Raw genomic sequence first — 26,140 nt, 5'->3', positions numbered from 1 at the left:
TCTAGGGGATCTTCCAAACCCAGGGATTGAACCCAAGTCTCCTGCATTGCAGGTAGATCCTTTACTAACTGAGCCACAAGGGATGCCCAAGAATGCCAGAGCGGGTAGCCTATCCCTTCTCCAGGGGATCTTCCTGACCCAGGAATTGAACTGGGGTCTCCCGCATTGCAGGCAGATTCTTTACCAGCTGAACTTCCAGCGTAGCTACCTTTCTGGTAGCTACCTTCCTACCATAAGTGAGGAAACTGAGGCGTTCATGCTAAGTCACTTCAGTAGTGGCCAACTCTTTGCGACCCTGTGGACTGTAGCCCACCAGGCTCCTCTGTCCATGGGATTTTTCAGGCAAGAAACTGGAGTGGGTTGCCATTCCCTTCTCCAGGGGAATCGAACCCAGGCTTCTTATGTTTCCTGCATTAGCAGATGGATTCTTTACCACTAGAACCTTCTGGGCCAATCTTAAAAATTGAGTTAGTATATGAAGTACTTTCTTCTTTATATTTTGCACCTCAGTTGAGGCTCTACATCTCAGATACTAAGCATTTTAAATAAGGCCAAATATAAACCTTTCTTTCCCACTTGCTTTTGTTTTCTAAACCATTGTTCACATTTAAATGAAATTCTGTGTTCCTTTTCAAAAGAACTCTGTGTCTTTGCTTCTTTAATATATCTTTTAATTTTAAAGCTTGCTCTTGAATAAATGTAGCCTGATTTATTTTCCTAATATTGTTTCATTTGGTCACAAGAGTTGTTCCTAATTTTTTACTCTTGTAAATGGCAATGCATTGACCCTACCACTGCATAAAGCTTTGTAAGCAATCATAATTGTTGTATCATTGTAAATTTTGATCCTTTGGCCATATTTGTATAAAGATTTAAGGTCTTTTGGTATATGTGACCAACTACCCTCCAGAAAGGAAATTTCGCTCTTCCCAGCTGTACGTGAATATCATCATTTTTATTTCATTTTGCCAATTTTGTAGGCTCAACAGGAGTATTTTTATTTTACTTTTAAAATTACCACTGTGGCTAAACATTTTCCATAGATTTATTTATTGGATATTTTCTATTGTGAATCATCTGAGCATTTCGTCTGTAAAGCTGAAAGTTTCTGAATTAAATATCACTTTTTGGAAGTAAAATGTTATTCTACATTAAAGGTCAAATCTCAACTCTTGCTTGAGGCAGGAAATAGAGATTTTGCTTTTGCTTCCCTAAAGCTAAGAATATTTCTCACTCCAAAGTACATATTAATTACTGTATGTGTATCTTTCATTGAATGATTAGAAAATATCTAGATAAACATGAATCAGAGGCAGAGTCAGAACTTGGACTTATTTATGAGGAGAACTTCTTAATCTAGGGTAGGTCAGTTAATCTTACTAAAATAATTTATTTTTAGCTCTTCACTGAAACACTAAAACTGTTATACCTTGTATACAATAGTTTTGGATGCTTTAGAAATCATTGATACAAGGGTTGTGTCACCAGAAACACCTATTGTGTTTTTATAAGACAGAGAAGTTATTCAGTGCTTGAAAATATAATTTCAGTCCCATGAAAAATTTATCCACCCATCTCTTCCTTCCTTCAACAAATATTTATCAAGTGCTTCCTCTGTGCCACGTACTATTCTAAATAATTGAGACTTATCAATGACAACAGACAACAATATTTTGTTTCTGTAGATTACCCTTAGAGAAAATAGTCTCATGAACAAAGTTTGAGAAATTAAGGATATAAATGGTAATAATAAGTGAACATGGGCTTCCCCGGTGGCACTAATGGTAAAGAACCTGCCTGCCAATGCAGGAGACTTAAGAGACATGGATTTGATCCCTGGGTCAGGAAGATCCCCTGGAGGAGGGCATGGCAACCCATTCAGTATTCTTGCCGGAAGAGTCCCATGGACAGAGGAGCCTGGAGGGCTACAACCTATAGGGTTGCAAAGAGTCAGACATGATTGAAGAAACTTAGCTTGAAAACACGATAAGTGAATATACACCAGAAAGATACACAGTATAAAAACATAGACATCTACAAATTGTAGAGAGAAGGAACATAGCTGGAAAGGCTAATGTTTCAATCCCCACTTGGTTTCTAGTGTTCATAAGAAAAGGTTACTAGGCTCTCTACCCAATGAAAGTATTAAAATTAAAGCAAAAATTGAAATAGAGATTAAATTGGACATTGACTAATCATAAGTGATGATTTCAAGCGAGCTGAGAATAGCTAATCTGCCCTCTCTGATCCAAGAACTAACTGACATAATCCCCAAGCACATCAGAATTGTCCTGAAAGAACTGTGAAACCTGCAAAGTTTCCAGCTGATGGGTTAAAAGTAGAACAAGAGTATATTGAGGAATTGGAAAACATTTAGCCCTTTTTCTAAATTTGGAAAGAAATATAGCAACACCCAAATTGAGTGAAAAATTAGTTACAGCAAAGATTTCCTATTTCCCCCTTTCATAAATCAGTAGATTCCAGGTAAATAATCTTAATGTTTTCTGTTTTTCTTCTCCCTCTAGAGGAAAATCTTTAGTGGAAAGGTCCTTGAACTATAGACAAGTAATGAAGCCTTATTAAAGATTAAAGAATGTGTTTGTCAATATAAAAATAAGTGAACATAAAATTTAATTGAAACTGGATAGGTTGAATGTCTTAGTAATGACTTGAATGATACATTAAAGAATGGTCAAACAGGTTTAGAAAATTCTGAGTCAAGCAGCTTTCTAAAATACACAGTTGTTCACAACCTTAATGTGATCGATACACATTGCCGGGCACTGAAGGGTCTGCACAAGTCTTCCGTGGTAACTCAGATGGTAGAGAATCTGCCTGCAATGTGGGAGACTCGGGTTTGATTCCTGGGTTGGGAAGATCCCCTGGAGAAGGGAATGGCAACCCATCCCAGTGTTCTTACCTGGGAATTCCTTGGACAGAGGAGCCTGGAGAGCTACAGTCCACTGGGTCACAAAGAATCGGACATGACTGAGTGACTAACACACACACACACACACACACACACACACACACACACACATCTTCAAGATTTAATCATGTGCAGCATCTTCCAAACTCATTTGATCACAAAAACCCTGAGTACAGACCATCTCCCAAGACTAGATCTCTGATGAATGTTCTTTGGCAGAAGAGATGTGTTGTGAGGTTGAAAGGTGATGTGCAAGACCCAGAGTAGGGTGAGGAAAGAAAGAACTGCCAACAAGCTGGGACCTGTGATCAGTGCTGTGATGCAGTCTGCAATCTAGGAGAGAATCTCCAGGGTGGAGAAGTGTCTTCAGTCACTAAGTAAGCAGGAGTTAACTGCAGAGCGGCATGAAAGAACAAGGCTATAACTAAGCATGGTTTAATAATGGATTGTGATGACAGAATGTGGCTGACTGCATATGATGTCCCTCAGAAGGCATAACACATGTTTGGTAAAATAACATCTTACACATCCCTGGATGCCTGTCTATCCAGTTGCCAGAAGGTGTTGACTTTCCTTTCCTCCTAGTAAAAAGACCACATTCTTCAGCCTGATGTTCAGGGTTGTGATTAATACCTATTAATCTGGAATATAAAGATGAAAAAGAGAGAAAACAGTAATATCTGTAATGGTAATGGTAGTAACTAATATTTTTGAGTACTTGCTCTATGCAAGGCTTGATTTTTTTTTTTCATGGCAGTTCTATAGCCATTTTACAGATGAGTGTAACAGGCCTTAGAGTGATCAACTTCTGTAAGGTGTCACAGCTGGTAAGCAATGAAGCCAGGATTTGAACTCAGTTACACTTAACTTGGATGCCTGGGCTCTAAACCATTAGGCCTTTCTTTGCAAGTGAGATTTATTAATTTCCTATTCTCATCTCTAAAAATAGAAGACCCATCATTCTTTCTTCTTTCCTGTTTAAAATTTAACGTTCACTCAGGACCCACTCAACTCTTGCCTGCTCCAGAGCTGTCATTTTTTTTTTCCTAACTCTTTCTCTGAATTCTTAAAGCAGTTACTTTTGGTATCACCAGTTTTAGCACAGAATCATATACCCTTGTGGGTACCTATTGAGTGAGAACTTTTTCCCACTCTAATCAGATTGCAAGCCTTTGCAGGGTCATACCTTATATATCTTTGACTTCCTGCTCACCACTTAGAATGTGTAGGTGTGGAGTAAATCCAAGATGGATGATGTAGATGCATAGCATTAGAGAAATCTGGCTGCAACCTCAGAAACACATTGATCTCCATGATTGATTTAACTGATCTTACAAAGTAGGCATGTTCACCTTTCCTACATCAAAAGATTGAATGAATGGATGAACAAAAGTACAAATGAATACTTCAAGTGTAAATGAATAGAAGTGCAAATAAATGTTTGGTTTGAGTAGCACAATAGAATAGGGATAAAAATATTTCAGGAGAGTGTAGAATATAGCACTCATTATATTCACTTCCACTTACCCAAACTAGTCTTTCTCATTTGAAAGTGCTTGGAGAAGTTTCATAATAATGAACAGATTTAAGAAAAAGAGTCAAATGCAGAAAATACAGAAGGGCCAAGGGCTTTAATTTCATTACATAGAAGAGGGAAAGCCGTTGTTTAGAACTTGAAGAAAAGGGCTGTGTGCTTTATTTCCTAATTGGAGGAATCTATGAATAAATTAGGCAATCACTTGACATAATTGATTTAGATCATGTGAATTCCCTTGCTCTGCCAGAGAGGGTTAATTAGATCAGATTGTGTGGCCCTTCCTAGTCTTCTGTCACTGACATTTCCCCCCTTTGTATTTTTCTATCATTTCCCTTTGTTATTTTCTTTTTAGTCTCAAGAAGTACATCCTTTTATCTATATTTTAATTTATAAAAAGTTTTTTTCCTTTTGTTTGTTAGATTAGAAAAGTTGAAGATAAATATTTCTCTAACAAAAAACTGTGTTCTTATTTATGAATCCCCTTTTCATTTTCCATAAATCTATTTGCAGAAGAGTAGGGTTGTCTGTGCATAAACCTCGTGCCATGGGAATTATATTCAAAACACACTTGAACTGCTTGCTTTTACCTGCAGCAACACAAAATTGAATTGCATTAGTATAGAGCGATTTGATTGCACGTGAGTTGTCACAAATGTTGTGTAAGCTAAATATTGAGAGATTTTGCTCACCTTGGGTCATATAGTATTAGTCATTGTGACAAATACCTCAAAGTAATACCAAAAAAAAAAAAAAAATTGAACCAAAGAATATGATTGACTTAGAATAAATTGAAAATATTCTACATAGTTTTAACACTTGGTACAGGCTCACCCATTACAGCTTCATAAATTATGCCTTTTTTACGAATTATCCACAAAGCAGATTTTGTATTTAGGTTTAACCAAAGACTTTATTAATACAAGTGCAATCTTCTACAGCTTTATATGTTAAGACAATTGAGGCGCCTTAAAGAGTTCCATAGTCACGTAACCTAATGTAGATAGTATCCAGCATAGCTACTTGGTAGTGTTAGATGTATTAGTTAACACACTTCAATGGGCTAAATTAACTAACCTCTTAGATATCTAAATCTATATCCATGTTAAAAAAAAAATACTTAAAGGGCTTATCTATGACCTTGCCATAATTTGGAGATGATGTTGTATTGAAAATGTGGTCACAAAGTCATTAAGGGAAAGAATTTCTAAAGACAGCTCAGTCTAATTGTCCGCCCCACTGGACAAAAATGATAATAGGCCTCATCATTAATGGATTGGGAATATTGTGTTTGTAAAAGAATGCAATAGTCTTAAACATGTGTTCAATATATTGTTACCATGTACTTTTCTAAGCATGTTTTAGAAGATTCATTTGAAAATAAAATGCTAGTATTAAGAGAAATATGTAGAGAAGATTATTTGAGTGGAAAGAAACTCTTTTTTTCTTATGCTGGCGAAGAGATTAACTATGGATAATATGTGTGAAACTAGGAAGTTCATTTTGGATTGCATACGTGCTCAGTCATGTCTGACTCTTTGTGACCCTTTGGACTGTAGCCTACCAGGCTCTTCTGTCCATGGGATTCTCTAGGCAAGAATGCAGAAATAGGTTGCCATTTCCTCCTCCAGAGGATCTTCCCAACCCAGGGATCAAACCAGCATCTCCTGCATTTCCAGGTAGACTCTACCATTGAGCCACTGGGAAAGCCCCTCATTTTGGATTACATTATTCTTTTTTAATCCAACATCTTGAAAAGTTAATTAATTTAGAAAATCCAGCATTCTTAGAATAGGATTAAGAGACTTTAAGAGATACTTGATAATCTCACTAGTATCCACATGTTCTGTGTTCAGAGAATAAAGGAATAATTATAAAATACATGACAAAGGATTATCATCTTTAATACAGGAAGAGTTCTTATTAGTAATTAAAAAACATTTCAGGACAAAATTGGAAATATATATGATCAGACAGTTCACAAAAGCAAAGAGAAATTTAATTGACCAATATATGTTAAATATATTCAGCCTCACAATCAATAAGGAAATTAAGATTTTATATTGTCATACCTTAGAAAATGTTGACAATACATACACAAGCCTGACAACACATGTGTGTTGTATTTTTAAGCTGATGCTTCTTTACTGCAAGGCAATGTGGTAATTGTATAAGGCACCTTAGCACCACCATTTTAGTCTTTTATCTAGTCATTGCATTTTGAAGAACTATCCTATAAATAAATAAAGATTTGAGCAATAATTAAGTTCAAGAATTTTTAACTGTTGTTTCTCTTCAGTCGCTTAGTCATATCTGACTCTTTGTGACGCCATGGACTGCAGCACGCCAGGCTTCCCTGTCCTTTACTATCTCCCTGAGTTTGCTCAAATTCATGTCCATTGAGTCAGTGATGCTGTCCAACCATCTCATCCTCTGTCATCCCCTTCTCCTTCTGCCCTCAACCTTTCCAAGCATCAGGGTCCTTTCTAGTGAGTCAGCTCTTCGCATCAGGTGGTCACAGTATTGGAGTTTCAGCTTCGGGATCATCCTTCCAGTGAATATTCAGGGTGAATTCGTTGAGGATGGACTGGTTGGGTCTCCTTGCAGTCCAAGGGACTCTCAAGAGTCTTCTCCAACACCACAGTTCAAAAGCATCATTTCTTCAGTGCTGAGCCTTCTCTATGTTCCAACTCTCACATCCATACATGACTACTGGAAAAAACATACGTTTGACTATATGGACCTTTGTAGACAAAATGATGTCTCTGCTTCTTAACATGCTGTCTAGGTTTGTTATAGTTTTTCTTCCAAGGAGCAAGCATCTTGTAATTTTGTGACTGTGATCACTGTCCACAGTGATTTTGGAGCCCAAGAAGATAAAATTTGTCACTGTTTCCACTGTTTCCCCATCTATTTCCCACTTTCCCATGAAGTGATGGGACTGGAGGCCATGATCTTAGGTTTTTGAATGTTGAGTTTTAATGCAGCTTTTTCACTCTCTTCTTTCACTTTCATCAAGAGGCTCTTTAGTTCCTCTTCGCTTTCTGCCATAAGGGTGGTGTCATCTGCATATCTGAGGTTGTGAATATTACTCACAGTAATCTTAATCCCAACTTGTGAGTCATCCAGCTCAGCATTTTGCATGTGTACTCTGCATGTACGTTCAATAAGCAGGGCGACAATATACAGTCTTGATGTACTCCTTTCCCAATTTTGAACCAGTCTGTTGTTCCATGTCTGGTTCTAACTATTGCTTCTTGACCTGCATACAGGTTTTGCAGGAGACAGGTAAGGTGATCTGATATTCCCATCTCTTTAAGATATTTCCACAGTTTGTTGTGATCCACACAATCAAAGCCTTTAGCATAGTCAATAAAGTGGAAGTAATTTTTATTTTAAATTCCCTTGCTTTTTCTATGATTGAGCGGATCTTGGCTATTTGATCTCTGGTTCCTCCGCTTTTTGTAAATCCAGCTTGCACATCTGGAAGTTCTCAGTTCATGTACTGTTGAAGCCTGGCTTGAAGAATTTTGAGCATAATCTTGCTAGTGCGTGAAATGAGTGCAATTGTTCAGTAATTTTTAAGTTCACTAGTGAACTTAATTTTCCAGCAATAAGAGGTTTAGTGAAAATACAGGCTGATAGATATGATAGGCTATTATGCAACCAATAAAAATCTTCGGACTAATGACATGAGATGTTAATGATAAAATATTTGAAGAATACAATGTACAGTTTTGTATGTGTGCATTTATAAATATGTGTGTGTCTATACATACATAAATAATACAAGGATGTTTGTCAAAATGTGAACATTGATTTTTCTCCTAGTGGAAATTTCAGGGATCATTTTTATCATATTTCTGCATATTTTAAATCTTCAAATATATATTATACATACAATTAGAGTAAAATCAATTGGCATCATTAAAATAATTTAAAAATAGAATTTAAAAAGCAGGTAATGGTGTCCATGATAGAAATGGGGATTTTAATTAGGAAAAAGGATGAAGATGGTGCAGGGTGTATTGGCTGACCTCACATCATTGAGGACTCTCATGTGAAATGGAAGATTAAAAAACTTATGAACAGAGTGATATTTATTAACAGATTTTTGGGTTGACACAAAAAGCTATTTCCTATCAGTTAAAATGGTACTCGATAGAGCACATTCTACTACAATGCTCATAAAACTCTACCAGCAGTGATTTTATATATATATATATATATATATATATATATATAAAAAACATGAAGTCTGGATAGGGGTAATTCAGTGTCCCAGTAAAGCCATCAGAGACCCAGACTCCTTCTCTTTTTCCATTCTTTCATTCTCTATTTTTTGGGCTTTGTCTTCATATTTATTACTGCGGTGTCGAGATGGCCACTGTATCTTCAGAAATATTATCCATGTTCCAGGCCCCTCTCCCCCGCCCAAAAAAAAAGATGAGGGATGGGGAAAAGGCAAAAGACTGTACCACCTTTTTTTATATCAGGATATCCAATATTGTCTAAGAAGTGCTGCCCAGAAAACTTCCACTTTTAGCTCATTGACCCGGCTATAACATGTTACATACCTTGCAATCAGAAAGTAGCTAGTGAAGACACGGTTGTTAGTGACACTGGATCAGCCAGCCTACAGTGTCTGCCTTAGTCATCCTCCTGTAAGGCCATATGCTTCTGGTCACTGCTTGCATGCAGAAATGCAGGGAAGCCTCGTGTGAGTTGGCAGAAGTTCCAAGTTCTTTTAGATTTTAGTCTTTAGAGAATATTACTCCAATCTTATTCTAGTAGAATTGTAGAGTCAGTAAAAATGTAGTAAGAGAGAAGTGACCTGATTCTCTACCTATGGTTAAATTCACATCTGACCAACTACTTTGAAGCTGAAGAAGAGGATGAGGAGTTAGAGTTGCTTGGGACAATGATGGTGCCATTTTCAAACTGAAAAATCTAGTGAAGGCACAACATATGGAAAGGATATGCCTATCATTGAACATCAATACATCATTTTTTTTTTCATTTTAATGGTTCTAAGATGATGGATTTTAAGTTTATAGTTTCATGTCCTGAATTGTTGAAACAGTTCCTCTGATTAAAGCTGGCAATAGTTTTTTTGTGTTGTTGTTTTTTTCCTATCAGCCATTCTAGGCACAAGGCTTAGAGCCTGTGTTTTACAAAGACCTGCCGAAGTATCCTGGAACTGAAAAAATTACTATCTTTAAACTATAAGAATAAAACCAGAAGTTTGAAATTCTTAAAGACCATCTCTGGAATGTAAAATTATGCCAGTGTTATTGTTTATTAAATTTAAAATTTATTTTTAAATATCAATAATTGCATTTGTATTGGAGGATTTTTTTTCCCCAGTTGACAAGAAATCCTAGGTATGCACAAAACTTGCTTAAAAAAAAATCAGCCAATTGTTACTAAGTGAGAAATTGACACCCAAATAATTTTAAATCAGTTTTTCTAAATCTCTTCCAAAGTTTTATAACAAGAAGCTAGCTATATTTAATATAAGAATTGAGGTAGCAACAGCAGGGAGGGGAATGATATACTGTAAATTAAGTCTACTGCTTTTCCTTTTTCCCTTCATTGGTTGGTGGCCACTGAAGCCTCCAAAGAAATCCCTGATCTAAGGGGAAGAGGTTGAAAAATCACTTTCTGTGAAGTCACTTTGGAGACTGGGTCTGGCAACTTTCTATTTTTCCTATTAATGTTTTCTATTAGCTCAACCTTGTTCAGGATTCTTACTAAATTTCAATATCTTCCAAAAGATAGTGGACATTTAATATGTATGTGTAATCACCCGTTCTGCAAAGAGGAGCCTGATTTAAATGAGCTCATCTAATAGACCAGTATAAAATACCAGATCATTTCACTAGAGTGCGTGCAGAACTTTGTGATCTATTTAAGTGAACGATTGTATGCTCTGAATTGGAGAGACAGCACATAAACCCCCAAATTAATATCCTCTAATAAACAATGAGTCTGGATGACAACTTTTCAAAATCTATTATATACTAGTAGCCTTGGTTTTGCACAGTTTGCATATTAAGCAGATGATAGTAGCGTCTGGGCAGAAATATATTTCTGTTCATGCCAGAACAGAAATCTTTTGCTAGTACTTATTGTAGCCAAGAACAGAAGCAACTATGCAATCCCCAGCCAGAAGTCACATGCCAACATTAATTAATGCACAAATAAACTGAGTTTCTGTCCTAATGTGAAGTCCATAAGCTCTAGGGGAAATGCACATGAAAATCCTAGGTAGCTCAGGTTACTAGATGTTGAGGATTATGTTTCAATTCTGGGCTGGCCAGTTAACTTCACAGGAAGAGACACTGCCTAGAGATGGGAGAGTAAGCCAAACCACAAGCACCTAAAGGGAACAGGGATGGTGTTCAGTAATGTAAGCTCGGAGCATGACTCGGGTATAGAAGGCTGACTTATCAGATGTATAAGTGACACACAGCTCAGTGGGTTAGCTAATGTGTGGATGACAGAATAAGGATTCAAAAAGATCTCAACAGGGAGAACTGATGAGCTGCAATTCAGAAGATTAAATTTAATAGGGATAAATGTAAATTCCTAAAGCAACTTCCTTCTCCTGTCTTACTCCCATCCAATTCATTTTCCACACTGCAGCCTGGGTGATCGTTTTAAAACATAAATCCGATCATGTCACTTTCTTGCTGAAAATCTCTTAGCAGTGTCCCATTGCCTTGAGGATAAAGACAAAATTCATTAATGTGGCTTCTGAGATTCTCCATGACTGACCCATTTCTTTCTCCTACACTCAGTCTCTCACTAGTTACCCTCTGTACAGAAGAGCTTTAGATTCTATGTGTGGGATTCTGTTTGGGGGTTTTCATGTTTCCTGTGTCCAAACACTAGCTTCATCCATCCCTGTATATCTCTGGGTCTCAAAGCCATCGGGAAGACTCAGTCTATAAACTAGGTCCAGTCTCTGCATTTCCCATTGCCCCAGATCCCTGAGCATCCTTCTTTCATTCAACAGATATTTATCAACTGCCTACCATGTACCAGTCGGCTTCCCTCATAGCTCAGTTGGTAAAGAATCCGCCTGCAATGTGGGAGACCTGGGTTCAATCCCTGGGTTGGAAAGATCCCCTGGAGAAGGGAAAGGCTACCCACTCCAGTATTCTGGCATGGAGAATTCCATGGAGTATAGTCCATTGGTTCACAAAGAGTCGGACACAAATGAGCAACTTTCCTTTCACATGTACCAGGCACTGTTCTAGACCTTAAAGACAAAACAATGAACAAAGCAAAGCCCACATCCACACGAACTTTTGTTCTAATTAGGGAAGATGTGAGTGATGAGTGCTTTTAGAAAAATGAACCAAGGTGAAGGAACAGTAACAGAGTTGGGGTTTGTAACAGAGTAGGGGCTTCCTACCTTAGTGGCCAGGGAGCAGCTCTGTGATAATCCTTTATCTGTAGAGATGCGAGTGAAGGAAGGCATTGAACTACATGGGGGAAGACCCCCTAATGAGGGCCACAGTTGGCATATTTGTGGAACTGCAGTGAGGCCAGGATGGGTGAAATACCCTGAGCAAGGAGAAGGCCATGCAGACAAGGTCGGAAAGACCCCTGCAGAGCAGGACTTGCAGAGTCTAGCAAGTTTTCAGATTTTCTTCTAAATGCGATCAGATCAGGAGGCTTTGAGTCAAGAGACTGTCATGATAAGCTTTTTGTTTTGTCTTTTGTCTTATAAGGATTATAATAGTTTCTATGTGGAATATAGACAATAGAGACAGTACAGAATCCCAGAGTTGAGTCAGGGGTTATTACATCTGTCAAGGTGAGAGCTGAAAGTAGCTTGGATGAGGAAGGTTTGCAAAATACTGCATGCCTTGTCTGCGGTTAGTTGTATGGTAGAAACCCTGCTGGTGCAGGGCTCAAGACTGCCTTGTTCATTTCCACAATCCACATATGCCCAGTGTGATGTCTGGCCTACCACTGACTCTCTCTAAATATTTGTCGGACAAAGATACTCAACAACAGTTACTGTAAGAAGGACTTCAGGATTTTTGTTAACTGTACATGTGATGAACTAATAATTGTCCAGTTTGGCTGCCAAAATCTAATACTGTCTTAGGTTGCATCAAAAAGTTGGCAGCAGGAGGTGAAAAAGAGATGTGAGTCCCAGAACACACCATGCTGCTTCTACTTAACTCTATACTATTGACCTGATCCTACACCATTTTTCCCTGTCTTCTAATAATGGTGGCCCTCAGTTGCAAGACCACACACTTGATTCATTTGTGGTTCTCTCTTTTGCTTCATTCCTGTGTTCAAGCAATAAATTCTCTGTGATGTCACTCTGATTTTTCTTCATTCCTCCCTTTTCTACTGCTCTGACATCATCTGAACAATAGTCTATGCCTCTCCTTGGTAACGATTTCCAGGTGTAGGAGACTTGAAACAACTTATGACAGCTCTGTTTCTTTCTTTTGAGAGCATCCACAGCCATTTTCAAGAGACACCATGTGCTCTTTCTCCGGGTTTGTTATAAAGTTCTACTTTAGGTGGTAGTGGTGGCTAGTGAAATGTGTGGTTCTTGATGGTAAAGCTATTAGCAAAATCTTACCTCTCAGACTCACATAGTAGAAGGAATGTGTGCTTTGAAGTCAGGAACCTCCAGATCCTGGCCATCCCACTTGCTCACTTTATGCCACAACTCCTCTGAGCCTCAAATTCCTCCTCTGTAAAGTGAAGGTAATAGTATTTATGTGGCTTTTGTGATGATTAAATAGGATAACATGTATTGAAATGCTTGGCATGATTTCTGATACATATAAGTAGGTAGTAAGTTTTAGTTTCTTTCCTCCTTATCCCTGTTAAAGATGGACTCACTCTATGGAAAGATACATTATAAATAGTGGAATTAGAGGTGTGTTTTTTCACTGGTTAATAGTGAATAATGGCAATTTATTGTGTGACTTAAATGGTAGTCTCTGCCCTTTTTTTTCCTATTCTTTAATCAACATTGATTTCTTGCTGATAACAGAAAAACTTACCAAGATTCTAGGAAACCTGAGAGTTTCCATAGTCTGAGTAATGGAAATAGTCCAACCCTAGGGTAGATCCCGAGAATTCACAGGGAAGGAAGTTTCATGGGAGGGATCTCACACAGCCATCTTTTCTCTGTCTTAGATTAACAAATGAGAGAGAGACTTCATATAACTAACTTGAGGACCTTTGTAATTTGTAAAGATGAATAAAATAATAATAATGAAATAATATCTTTGCCTTCACTGAAGTTGCCCACAAATCAACATAACACCATTTAGGCAAACCTAAAGTGTTTTAGGAAGGACAGAAATAGAATATCCTATAAAGAAGTGGATGTGGTGGGGAGCTTGACCCAGGAGAAATATAGTATTTACATATGAGAAGTTTAAGACATTTCCAGCTAAGGATAAAGACAATGGGCAGAAACAAGGAATCATTCTAGACAATGTGAATAAAAAGTGAATAGAGGAAAATGCAAGGAGAAAGGTTAAAAAAGAGTTCAAACTTGAATTTAAAGACCAAGGAGACTTATTTTCTAGGCAGTTGAATTTAGTGAAAGTCTAGTTAGGAGGACTCTTTGAAGGTGGTTCTGTGACGGTTGCTCATGAAGGTAGTGTGTGTGCTATCAGGACAGGGGAATAGCCTGGGCTTAGATATGGTTTCCTTTTAGTCCACCAGCTTAGCTGCATTCTGTTCATGGTGCTGTATTTCCAAAAAATAATTGTTTTTAATTCCTTATATTCAGCATTGATTCCATGATATCTTTATATAGGAGACAAATGGGTAAACAGATTTTCAAAGAATTATACTGAAATACTTTCCCACAAAGAAAATTCTAGCTCCACATGGCTTTTTTGGTGAATTCTGCTAAGCATTTTGTAGGAGGAAATAATGGAAATTCTACAGAGACATTTCCAGATAAATAAAAAGAAAGGAATGCTTCCCCAACTATGATACCAAAGCCAGACAGAGACACAGAAGAAAGAAAACTTTAGATTGACGTTCTTCATAAACTGGTAAAAAATTCTTTTTAAAAATTTAGGAAGTTGAACTCAACAATGTGTAAAAGAAGATTATGATGAAGTAGAGTTTATCTAGGAATGTAAGGTCGGTTTAACATTTGAAATCAATCCGTGTAAGCCACATATTACAAACTAAAAAAGAAAAATTGTGTGATCACATCAGTATACACAGAAAAGTGTGTGACAGAATTCAGTATCGTTTAATGAAGGATACAAATTTAAATTATGGTATTTGGGGGTGAATTTTTGATAATGTTTTTAAAGTAAGAGTATAAAGGGCAGAATTCAGGGTTGTGGTTACATCTGAGTGAGGGAAAGGAATGAGATTGGAGGGGAACAACCACAAACCTTCAAAGTAAAATAATGTTCTTTACTCAAACTCACTGATTAGTAGACCGTGTTTGCTTTATTTTTGTTTTTTATATCTTAAACATATACAGATTTTAATGTTTCAGTATTTCCTAAAAGCAGTTTTTAAAGTTAGGTTTTCTTTTCATTTTTGTCTGAAATTTTGATGTAGCAAAAAGACATCTATTTACTCTATTTACAGCTTTGAAATTCATATTTGTGTACTGAAAGGAGTACCCTCTGTGCTAAGTACTCAGTGTTTTTGTTAATGTAACGTGAAATTTTCTGTAAACACAGTGAACTTCTCTTTCAAGTGTCATTACCACATGAAGAACAATGGTGAAATTAGTGCCAGCAAGCCCAAAGCTAAATACAAAAGCACTAATAACACATTGATTAAAAATACAAAATGAGTTGTGATTAGACTACCAATTATATTTTTTCTACACTTCACTACTCAAAATTTAAGTAAGTTTATATTTATTCTAAACAGTTCTACTATGATGTGGTCTTTATTTAGATCTATCCCAGAATTTAACTCCAGTCACCTTCTTCTGACCTTTCCTGGCTAAGAACATGTCTACAAATTGCACCATAAGAATTTTACTAGGTATCTATACACTTTTGTCACAACATTTATATAACCCTATGTATATCATGATAAACGTTCATTGGTCTAGAAGCTTTTGCTGAAAGGATATATCCAGATTGCTGCTTCCTTTCCTTTACTCTTACAAATGATGCGTTTGTTCACTCAGCAAACATTAAGAGTACCTACTAAAGATTGGGCATGATTCCCAAAACAAGACACACCCCTTCCTTAAGGTGTACACAATTTAATGTGAAACAGAATCATACACAAATAATTGAGATATTTACAAATTTAGTCCCTAAGTTCAAATGGAGATGTGAGAAAATGATATGGAAAAGATGACATTTGAATGGAGTCTTAAAGCATGTTTTCCTAGCAGGATAATAGATGCATTTTTATTATGAGTCAGAAGAAACTGCATGTGCTGTTTATACATTGTACAGATGCATGACGTTGCACAGCCTGTTCAGAAACATAACTTGTGATATGATAGAGCACAGAGCACCTAGCAGAAGTGATAGGGTGTGAAAGACAGGCATTATCCGTCTTTGAGTACATGCTTCTACTGGAGTCCGTGATAAGTTTTTGTATTCTCTAAGTTGTCTCATATTCTCTGGTAGGGAGCATTATCTACATTTTACAGATAAGTTCAGTAAGATTGAAAATGACTAAGTAATTAGTCCCTGAACACACATATAATTGTGGGCTTCCCTGGTAGCTAGAGACATGAGTTTGATTCCTGTGTTGAGAAGATCCCCTCAAGAAGGAAATGGAAACCCACTCCAATATTCTGGAAGTTGCCCTATAACATTAGAAGAAAACTTCAGTTGTTGTGTTCTGATTAGCTTATTGTCAGAGTAGCAACACATCTAAGGAAGAACAGGGTGCTTTGCAGGCACCTAACTAAGAGAGATGGTGAGAATACTTGTGTCATTATCTCCTACTGGTCACCTAGCCCATTTTTCAGCAGATGCCTTACTTTGTATTTTTATTTCACTTTTTTTCAAGAGTTGGAAGAATTTTTCAACACATAAGAATTTATAGTGCTGAAAACCCAAGAAAGTCTCCCTAAGGAGAAGCAGTATGCCAAATAGTCATCGACATAAGAAAACAGTATAAATTAATGCAGCAATACTTCATGGTTGTGAAGGAGGGAACTTAATTTACAACTTGAAACAGGTTTGTGTTCCTTAGAAATTCTGAAAGTCAATCAGTGGCACAGAAATTGATCTGCTGAAGGAGAAGAAAACTGATTCTTAATATTAGCAACCACATCATTTTTTTTTTAATTCTGAAGGAACGACTTTTAGAAACAAGTTTATTAGCTATTAAGTAATTATTTGATATTTAGTTTCCTAGTAAACTATCCAAAAAGACATATTTATGGCCTCGTTAGAAGATGGATTTTTATTGTGCCAAACATCATCTTCCAAACAGCAGTCTCTATTATGTCAAAGACAGGGAAATCCGAAGTTAAATGAAATAGAGCTGTCTATGTGAAAGACAAGCATTGCATCATGTTATAGAACTCTGCTTTGCATCAAAGTGTCTCAATGTGAAGTAGTGGGAATCTGAACACATTTGCATATTCCCCATTTGTGACATAGTGTTGGCATTCTCAAAAAGAATAACTGTAGCTGATGGCAATTTTTATCTGAAAAGATTTGTGCATGTTAGCAATATACCATCTTCTGTCAGCATAAGAAGAGCATATGGGGTCCATTAGCTCACCAAATCTGCCACTGTTCTGCAAATTTTTATTAAGCAAGTGAAGTCCCTAATAGTCACTTATGTTATAAAATGCGTATCAAATGCTATCAATAAGCAAGGGGATTATTTTCCCCCAGTGAGAGTACACTTGAAGTGTATAAGAAGGCTTGACAAAAGAATAAAACATTTTAAGTGATCACTATATTAATATAAATATGTCCTACTGAGAAGCCAATGTATGTCTTACATGGACTTTGATGTTTGCCACTAAGTTCTAAAAGCACCATATTTTTCACATATTTTCTTTCTTTATGGTTTCTCTCAATTCTAACAGTGAACATGGTTGAAATTAACCAAAAGACACAGTGCGTTTATCCACATTTTTAAAAAAGGTTCCATTGGTGATGGGTAGTTGGTAGACCTTTGATTGGCTTCAAAGGTCTACAACCAAAACAACTGGAGACATAGGCCATCAGGTTGCTGTGTTTCCTAAGCAAGTCTTCCTGATCCAGAGGACATGCCAGGAAATTATATAAGCATACAAACCAAAGAGAGCCTGCCTTATGGAAACCCTTACAACAATTAAATCAAATGGTGTCCATTGATCCTGAGTCAAATGCCAGGAAGCAGGAGCTTAACATAGAAATCCCATTATCTAGAGAAATCTCAGGAGAGGCAAGTCCACAGTGCCCTCTAAATATATAATAGCAGTTATAATAAAAATATCTATGAATTTCATCTTTAGAAGGACTTTAGAAGCATTTCACTGATACTTCTTCAACTACTATAGTAACCGTTTAGAGTAATCAAGAGCAAATAGTACCAGTCCTTGGATAAAAGTGAAGGATAAGAGAGGGAGCATAATATCCTCTGGAAACTTCAAGGAAGGAAGAAAGGAAGAGGAGAGGGGAGGAAGGGAGGCAGAGTGAGGAGAAGGGAAATGGAGAGGTAGCGAAAGAGGAAGAAAGGGAAGAAGAGAAAGCAGGCTATCATTAGAACAAGAACAAGAAATTTTGGCACCTGTTCCATCACCACCCTCTTCCTTGATACTTTTGGTACCTTACTTGCCATTTTGGAATGGAAGACTTTTCCACCACCAGGCTCACTCATTTTCAGCCTCTTGTAAATAAGCTCTTAGTTTAAAATGACATACCTGTCATATTAATATTGCAACTAATTTTGTTCCCATTGCTATGCTATCTAAATAACACGCAAGAAATGACTAGACTTCAGCTCCAGCTCTGAGAGAGAACTTTATAGTAGCTTTAAGGTGGTGTGAGTGATAAAGGAAGTTGAGTATTAATTATAACACTTGTCATTTAAAAAAAAAAAAAAGCTTGGTGGTGTATGTAATTTTACCTCATTTTCTCATTTGCTACTGTTATTTAAATCACTTCCCAGCACTAAGCATGTGCATAAAAGATGATTGTTCCCAATTTAACCTTTTAAATAAAATGTATTCTATTAATTAAGTCATTACAGTTCCCTCCATTTTCTATTATGTTTATTCATTTATCTTCTGTCCTAAAGATAGACATCTGTGTCAGTGAATATTTGGAGAAAGACCCCTAATTTTTATGCCTATCACCCATTTGGATGTTCTATACTGTTTTTTGAAATAGTTTGTTAGTGTTCTAAAGAATTTGAAATTGTCAGTTAAAATAATGAGTATTCCTACTAAAAATAGTAGATAGTATTCAGCCAAAAAGTTATCATGTTCAGCCTAACGTGCCTGGGGGACCTGCAGTACTTATATTGGCTTAGATTTAATGGTATAGCTTATGGCTGTTAGAAAAAGATTAAAAACAAAAAATAAGATCCTACCCTTGTGTGAATTCCTTTTTAAGAATAACTACACAAAATGAGACTGCATATATGGTTTGAATACCATATGTCTTTTGCCTTTCTTCTACTACAAAATAAACTCAGAGCCAGGTAAACTGAAAGGTAAAATCTGTTGTGAGTGTTGGACTATCCATTAGATAGCAACTGAGAATATCCTGTGCACTGTCTTTTCTTTATAATCCCAGGCAGGTTAAGTCAAAGCACTACCAGCACCATCAAATTCACCACCCTTCCCACTCTCACAGTTTCCATTTATCGAAAGTTTTCATTTATTGAGAAATACATACCTGGAACTGTGCTAAGTGATTTGTAAATGGTTTACACTCACTTTTCACAACTCTTTGTATAATGCTTTATATTATTTTTCACATTGAGAAACTGAAGTTTAGAGGAACTTACTGACTTGCCTGGTAAATCTGGAATTTAAGTCACATCTGTCCCATTATAAGCTATTATGTTATTACATAACGTTATGTAAATTTTTCTATTTAGTTTATCATTACTAATGATTTAATAACTAATATTTATTAAGCAGTTACTGTGGGCTGCCCTCGTGGCTCAGATAGTAAAGAATCTGCCTGCAATGCGGGAGACCTGGATTCGATCCCTGAGTTGGGAAGATCCCCTAGAGGAGGGCATGGCCACCCTCTCCAGTATTCTTGCCTGAAGAATCCCCATGGACAGAAGGGCGTGGCAGCCTACAGTCTATGGGGTCGCAAAGAGTCAGACATGACTGAGAGTGAGCGACGAAGCACATGTGATCCTCTACGTATTTCGCATAAACTTGTACATATAATATATAATGGTCACTCTAAGCATACCTGGAAAGCAGTATCATCCTTGTTTTAAAGATGATGAGACTGAGGTACAGATAGGTAAAATACATTTACCTAGGAAGCTCTGGTTTTACATTTATTAATAAATTTAATAAATATATTAAAATAACAAGTCAAGACTTTTATCTCAGATGATTTCTCATCTGTGTAATGGAAATGAATTATTTTAGCTTGAATCCATTACAACTGTAGAATTCTGAACATGTTAAGCAAAATTATAGCTAACACTGTTAATATTGATCACGATAGAAAGTTTGTTTTCATAAGATGTATTCTAATTAAAAAGGTAATAGTATTCTAACATAAGAGTGTTTGTCAGGGCTTTTCTTATGTTTAATTCATATTGTCAATAATTTAAAAAATCTTATAACTCTCCTATGATTCATCAGAAGTAGAGTAGAGTGATAAAAGTGCTTTGTTTAATCCTTGGCTCCTCCACTTATGAGGTATGCCCGTCTCTTTATCTGTAAAGACAATAACAACCATCGTCACAGGTCACTGTGAGCCTTAAATGAATTAATAGATATAAAAGGTAGAGGGTAAACTTGTATATCATAAGTGCTAAGTATTAGCTACTAGTAGTATTTTTTTTAGTCATCATCCTTGCTTTCCACTGTTTTTTCCATTTATACAATAGATTCCACTGTAAGTTCTTTCAGAACTGGGCAAGGCAGAATTTGACCCACAGTTGGAGCCTGATACATAGGGATTGGCATCTCCTACTGGAAACACGAAGTCAAACATGATTTTTAAGCAAGTTAATACCAGGGTAGTTACAAACATGTAATGTTTTTATCTAGAAAATAAGAGAAATGCTTAGGAAAAGAGGGCTAGGTGGGTGTGGGAAAATTCATGAAAATTTTTGTATAGTGACTGGATCAGTGAAATAGACTGGATGTTATAGGTAAGCAAAGGAGAGGCCTGTTACTCTGAGACCAGTCAAATGTTTGGGGAAATGAAGGCAATCTTTCTGTTAGCAAATTCCCCCTTGCTTTGCGTGTACCCTTGAGCCACCAGAGTCTCACAGACTAATGTAGACTATGACACGTGGTGAAGATTGAATGGCTACTGTTCAGTATTGAGGTGATAATCCATGCAGAGTTGCCTAAGGATTAAGAATACTTTGATTCTATGCTCATGAGAGATACTGGTTAGTAACTTTCATCGACTTCCTTTGCTTAATATTAATACCGGGGTAATGCCAAGCCTCACAATGAGTTAGGAAATGTTCCCTCCTCTGAATTTTCTGAAAGAATTTCTGTAGAATTGGTAGTATTTCATCCTAAATTTTTGGTTGAATTCATCAAGGCAGTCATCTGGGTCTAGAGGTTTCTTTCTCATAAAGTTTTAACTACAAATCCATTAAAAAACAACAACAAGCTATGGAGCTATTAGGTTATCTCTTCCTATATAAACTTTGGTAATTTGTGTCTTTCCGAATCATATCCATTTCATGAGAGCTGTGTTCACTTACATTTCTCCTCACTGCTGAAGCAATATCCTTCTTCCTATTCTAATGAATGCCCCTAAATTATGAAGTTTTCCACTCTGGGTATTGGGAAGGGGAATTTTATTCCCAGCCTTATGAGAACTGCAGGCACTGTGTTCTTTCCCCTTTGGGGTAGTTCTCACCCAGGTGTTGGGTAAGCTTCCTCACATCATGTGATCATTAGCATTTAATTAAATACCTGCAGGGATCCTCTGCAGATCTCAGAAAGAATTCTGTATACCTCTCTTCTCTCTAATTCTCTGACCTGAACTCTGTCTGGCCTGGTTTTCCCTGGATTTCCAGCTTCACATCCTCAGACTCGCATATTCCTGGGCTCTGCTTGTGTTCCCCTTCTTACACCACAACCTGAAAACTTTCTCCAGACAGTAAACGGGAGCAATTGTAGGAATCACCCTACTTGTTTTCCATCTCTAGAGAGTCACTGTCCTCTCTTGCCTGATGAAGATCTTATCTTTTGAATGCCATTGTTTCATGTTATATTTATTTTTAAATACATTTTTCAGAAGGAATTGTAAATTTGCTTCCTTCTGCTCCATTTTGACCAGATACAGAAATTCGATCTTTGGGGATTGAACGTACATATTGCTGTTATGCTCAAAGAGTCTTATTATATATTATACAGCTCCAGATCCTTGAGTTTAATTTCTGTTTTTGTGGCTACAGAAACAATAGTCCAGTTAAAATAAGTGAAAATATTAAAGCAATCCAAAAGAATGAAATTCTTTTCACAGAAGATTTAATGAACATATATTTCTTCATAACTGTCTCTAAAATACTTACCAATAGAAATGAGATGCCCCAGGCAGGCCGGGGAAACTTTTTTCTCAAATCTTTGCCAGTAAAAGATTTTACTTATTGTGAATCTATATTAATTTATTGTTCAAAAACTGGCTGATTTACAAGCTGGTCTGATCCTCGTCTCTTTTATTTCTTTGCAGTGCCAGATGAAAGTAAAGTCCATTCATTGGCTGGACACAAATCGGGTAAGAAATTCCTTGTCACACACTTTATATTCTCCTTCCTGGAAATCTCTGGCTGTGTTTGAGTAGTGGTTGGAACCTGTTTCCATCCACTTGTCACTGAAAGGCTTGCTCATTAATACATGAGATGTCTCTGACTTCCACAAAGATGAATTATTCCTTGGCCGTCTCAATAGTAGCATAATGTATGCTGACTCAAATGTTTAAGAAGGAAGAGAGGTTTCCAAAAAATAATTATAAAACCAAAAATCTTTAACCTGTACACCAGCTGAACACTTGCAGTCAAAAAATTACGAAGAAAACCCAAGAAAGTTTGAATTTTTTTTTCTGCGATGACTATCACATTAAAGTAGCAGGACAAAGATATTCCAGAATAAGGAAAATGTGGCCATTTCTTCCTTCTCAAAAAGGTATCATCCTTCTGCCTGTCATCAAATGGGATTGGGCCGAGAAATGACCATATTCTCTTTCTTTTAATTCATGTATGAGCTCCCTGGGGGTGCCCTAGCAAGTCCATAAGGATCTCTGAGGGTCTTCAGGCTCTTTCTGTATTTTGTGTGAGATACCTTCAGGTCTAAAATCCAAGCTTTCGTTTCATTGCCAAGTGACCTACCTTCTATTCTTTTGCACTTCCTTCAGCATCATTTATTCACATTATTTGAAAACACTTTAAGCTAGTAAGTACAGCAATAATGCCTTCCCTATAAGGGTGCATTATTTGTGGGGATAGTATCCATTTTACTCTTAGAAATACCACTCTAAACAACAGGAGGGTTATGATGTCTTGGCATCCCTTTGTTTTTGAAACAAAGAAGTCATTCCCATCACCAAGTATCTCCTGTGTTTATGGGCCAATTATGTTCCCAGCAGTAAGTGGCCTTGATGCTTCATTGCTTCCATCATGTTCCAGGGCAAGATTATTATTTTTTTCCCTTTTCTTCTTTCTCTGGATTCACTAGTGATAACAGCAGGAAAGGGCTCATTCGCAACTGTTAGATGTTTTCTTTTCTGCCCCTTCTAATAAAGAGCTTAAGAGGTTAGATCACTGTGAAAGAAAAGATTTCTGTAGGAGTGATAAATGGCCACATGCTGCTTGTTCCCATCATCTTCGTCCATTAAACTCTCTACCACGGAAAGTATTTTTTGGAGTCTGAGAAGGGTTACCATGACCAAGGATCTCCCAAGGATAGTCTACATTTTGTTCATCTTAAATGCCTGTTACTACTTGTCCTTGGGCTTCCCTGCTGGCTCAGTCGTAGAGAACCCATCTGCCAATGCAGGAGATGTGGGTTCGATCTCTGGATTGGGAAAATTCCCTGAAGAAGGAAATGTCAACCCACGCCCGTATTCTTGCCTGGGAACTCCCATGGACAGAGGAGCCTGGCAGGCAACAGTCCATGGGGTCACAGAGAGTCAGATACAGCTTAGCAACTAAACAACAATTCCTTGTCCTTAGTTTTCTTACAAATATTAGTACTTGAAGATATAAACTCTTCTGTGAACTGAGATGCACTTCAGTGTAAGAAGAGGAGGCATTTTTTAAAGAATGTTTATCAACTTAATTTTTGAAAACAATGGAATAATAAATGTTCTGCCTTTTTCCAGGAAATCAAATGTTATTCTAATCTTACTTTGTTTCCAGACAAATTGCTGTTAGCTAGTAACTAAAAATTATTGTCACTGTTTTTAAATGCAAACATTATTATTATTTTAAATAAGTTTAATGGTATATTTTTATGTAGTATGAAATAAAGTTATTAATAAAGAAGTACTTGAAACATGATATAATCTTCCAGATTGAAAGAAAATGGCAAAAGTGGCATAATTTTAAAACTCTCAGTCAGATTAATTATGAGCTTCACATGGCAGCTTTATTTTAGCTGGTAATAGAAATATTACTAATGATCTTCATATCCCATGAAGCAAACTGTTTTAAAGAAGATTTTCATTACTGATGAGCTATTATTACAATATTCACTATTCTTATAGTTTAAGTACTTTTTTATCCTATCACAACATCATCAATTCTTTCATTGGCTCTCTGTGGAACCAGGGCAAATGCTGAAAACAACCAGAAACTTGATAATTTTGAATCCAAAGAGGCATATGATTAAACACAATAAAGAGAGCTAACCAATCACCTAAAACTGTGTGCTGTGAGTTCCATTAAATGAGAGCACTCTATAAAACATTAGAGACAGTACTGAGAGAACAAAAAGCAGCCTGAAAGAAAAAGATGCTACTAAAGTCTTGAATCATAGTAATCCTCAAGAATTCTTCCCTCCCATAAAGGGCAGCTCTCTTCATCGACTGCACTTGGGTAGAACATTTTGCATGAGGCCCTGGTGGTAGCAGCAGTAACAACAGTGAAAGAGAATTAAGGGTCCTTTTGATTCTGGCAACTTCTTTCAGTCACTTTTAACATTCCCCTAATACAGAGCTATATCCTCCATCTGCTACAGTCTAGACTACTAAGCAAGTTGCCAGTTTGGATTGTAATGTATAATGTTGCCTAATCATTTACACTTATCTTGCCAATGTCAGCTTCTTTTTGTTTCATCTTTCCTTTCCCCTAATCCTTCCTCCAGAATTTTTGGGTGACAAAGTAGTATCTCTTTTACTAAGAAGAAAGAATATCTCTCCCTCTGTCTCTCTTTAATTATAGAAATGTGGACAGCTTTCATACTGTCCAAGACCATCAGGAAGTTAAATTAAATTGTATGTGCTGACCTAAATCTATCATCCATCCTCTTATTTGGGATGATATTCAACATTTTAATAAATTCATCTGAGTTAAAATTTCTTCTGAGTCAGCTACTTAGTGGGTAGAGAGCCATTCCGTGCCAGGTTCCATCTGTTGGCCTGGCTTGGGTACCTCCCAAGTTTGTGACAGTATTTTTGGCATCGTTTCCTTGGCTTATTCTTTAAATGGTTGATCTCTCAGAGCTCAGATCAAATCAAAGTCTTAGGTAAGATAAATCTTTCTAACATTTTTGGCCCAAAATATAGTATTCCCTCACCTCTTCTGGAATCAATCCAGTATGCGTGAGACCTCTCTAATAATCTACCTCAGGGGCTTTCCCCTGGCAGTGCATTGCATCTCACACCTTGGCAAGGAAAATGGCAGGCTGGTACTCCTGTTTATAATCTTATGAGATCCTCCTCCACATGTGAGAGGCATTAATACTTATGGGATGGTGAGACTTACTCAGAGAAGTTAGGAACAAAATGCTTTTTGTTTGGTTCCCTTAAGAAAAAATCCTAAGTTTTAGAGAGTCTTAGAAAACCAAAAAGCTGTCCTTCACCTTGTCCCTTAACTGTCTGACTGATTTAATTCTGACAAAACTCAAGTCCCAGCAATGAGGGCAGGGATATAACTTCAGCAAAATGTGTATTTTAAATAATAAAACCATTTTTTTAATGATAACATTCACAGGGAACATTAGAATCCATAGAAAATGACATCAAATTTGTTATAGCTTTAAGAAAATTGTGCTTTGATTTTGGCTATACACATACTTGGACAGTATGTCTGTGAAGGAATCCTTTTTTTTGCCCAATTTACTGAACTGACACTGAAACCAATAGTTTAGGGCTCCTCAGCATTCAGACAGAAAGGGCTTATAAATTTTACTTTTTTTTAACTGTGCCTTCATATTATTTTGTTTTGATTTACTGCTTAGAACGGTTTTAATATGTATTGACTGTCTGCAGAGATCCTTGCTGACCCAGCTCTTTAAGATGATGCAGTGCTGAAGAAAGCCGATGAGTCCTTCTTTATGAGCTCTGACA

General features: G+C 36.8%; 1 protein-coding gene across 3 annotated transcripts in view; it reads left to right on the top strand.

Annotated features, from left to right (window-relative positions):
- The window catches only part of PARD3B (par-3 family cell polarity regulator beta), a 1,129,489-nt gene that overhangs the window by 722,410 nt on the left and 380,939 nt on the right, over nucleotides 1–26,140 (top strand). For all 3 annotated transcript variants that reach the window (XM_061148945.1, XM_061148946.1, XM_061148947.1), the window contains exon 16: nucleotides 22,307–22,351. In XM_061148945.1, the coding sequence (XP_061004928.1) occupies nucleotides 22,307–22,351 (45 nt within the window). The remainder of the gene's footprint in view (nucleotides 1–22,306; nucleotides 22,352–26,140) is intronic.

Source organism: Dama dama, chromosome 8 (assembly GCF_033118175.1).
Source record: "Dama dama isolate Ldn47 chromosome 8, ASM3311817v1, whole genome shotgun sequence".
Taxonomy (NCBI): Eukaryota; Metazoa; Chordata; class Mammalia; order Artiodactyla; family Cervidae; genus Dama; species Dama dama.
Note: the sequence above shows the minus strand (reverse complement) of the source record. Positions and strands in the feature narration are given on the sequence as shown.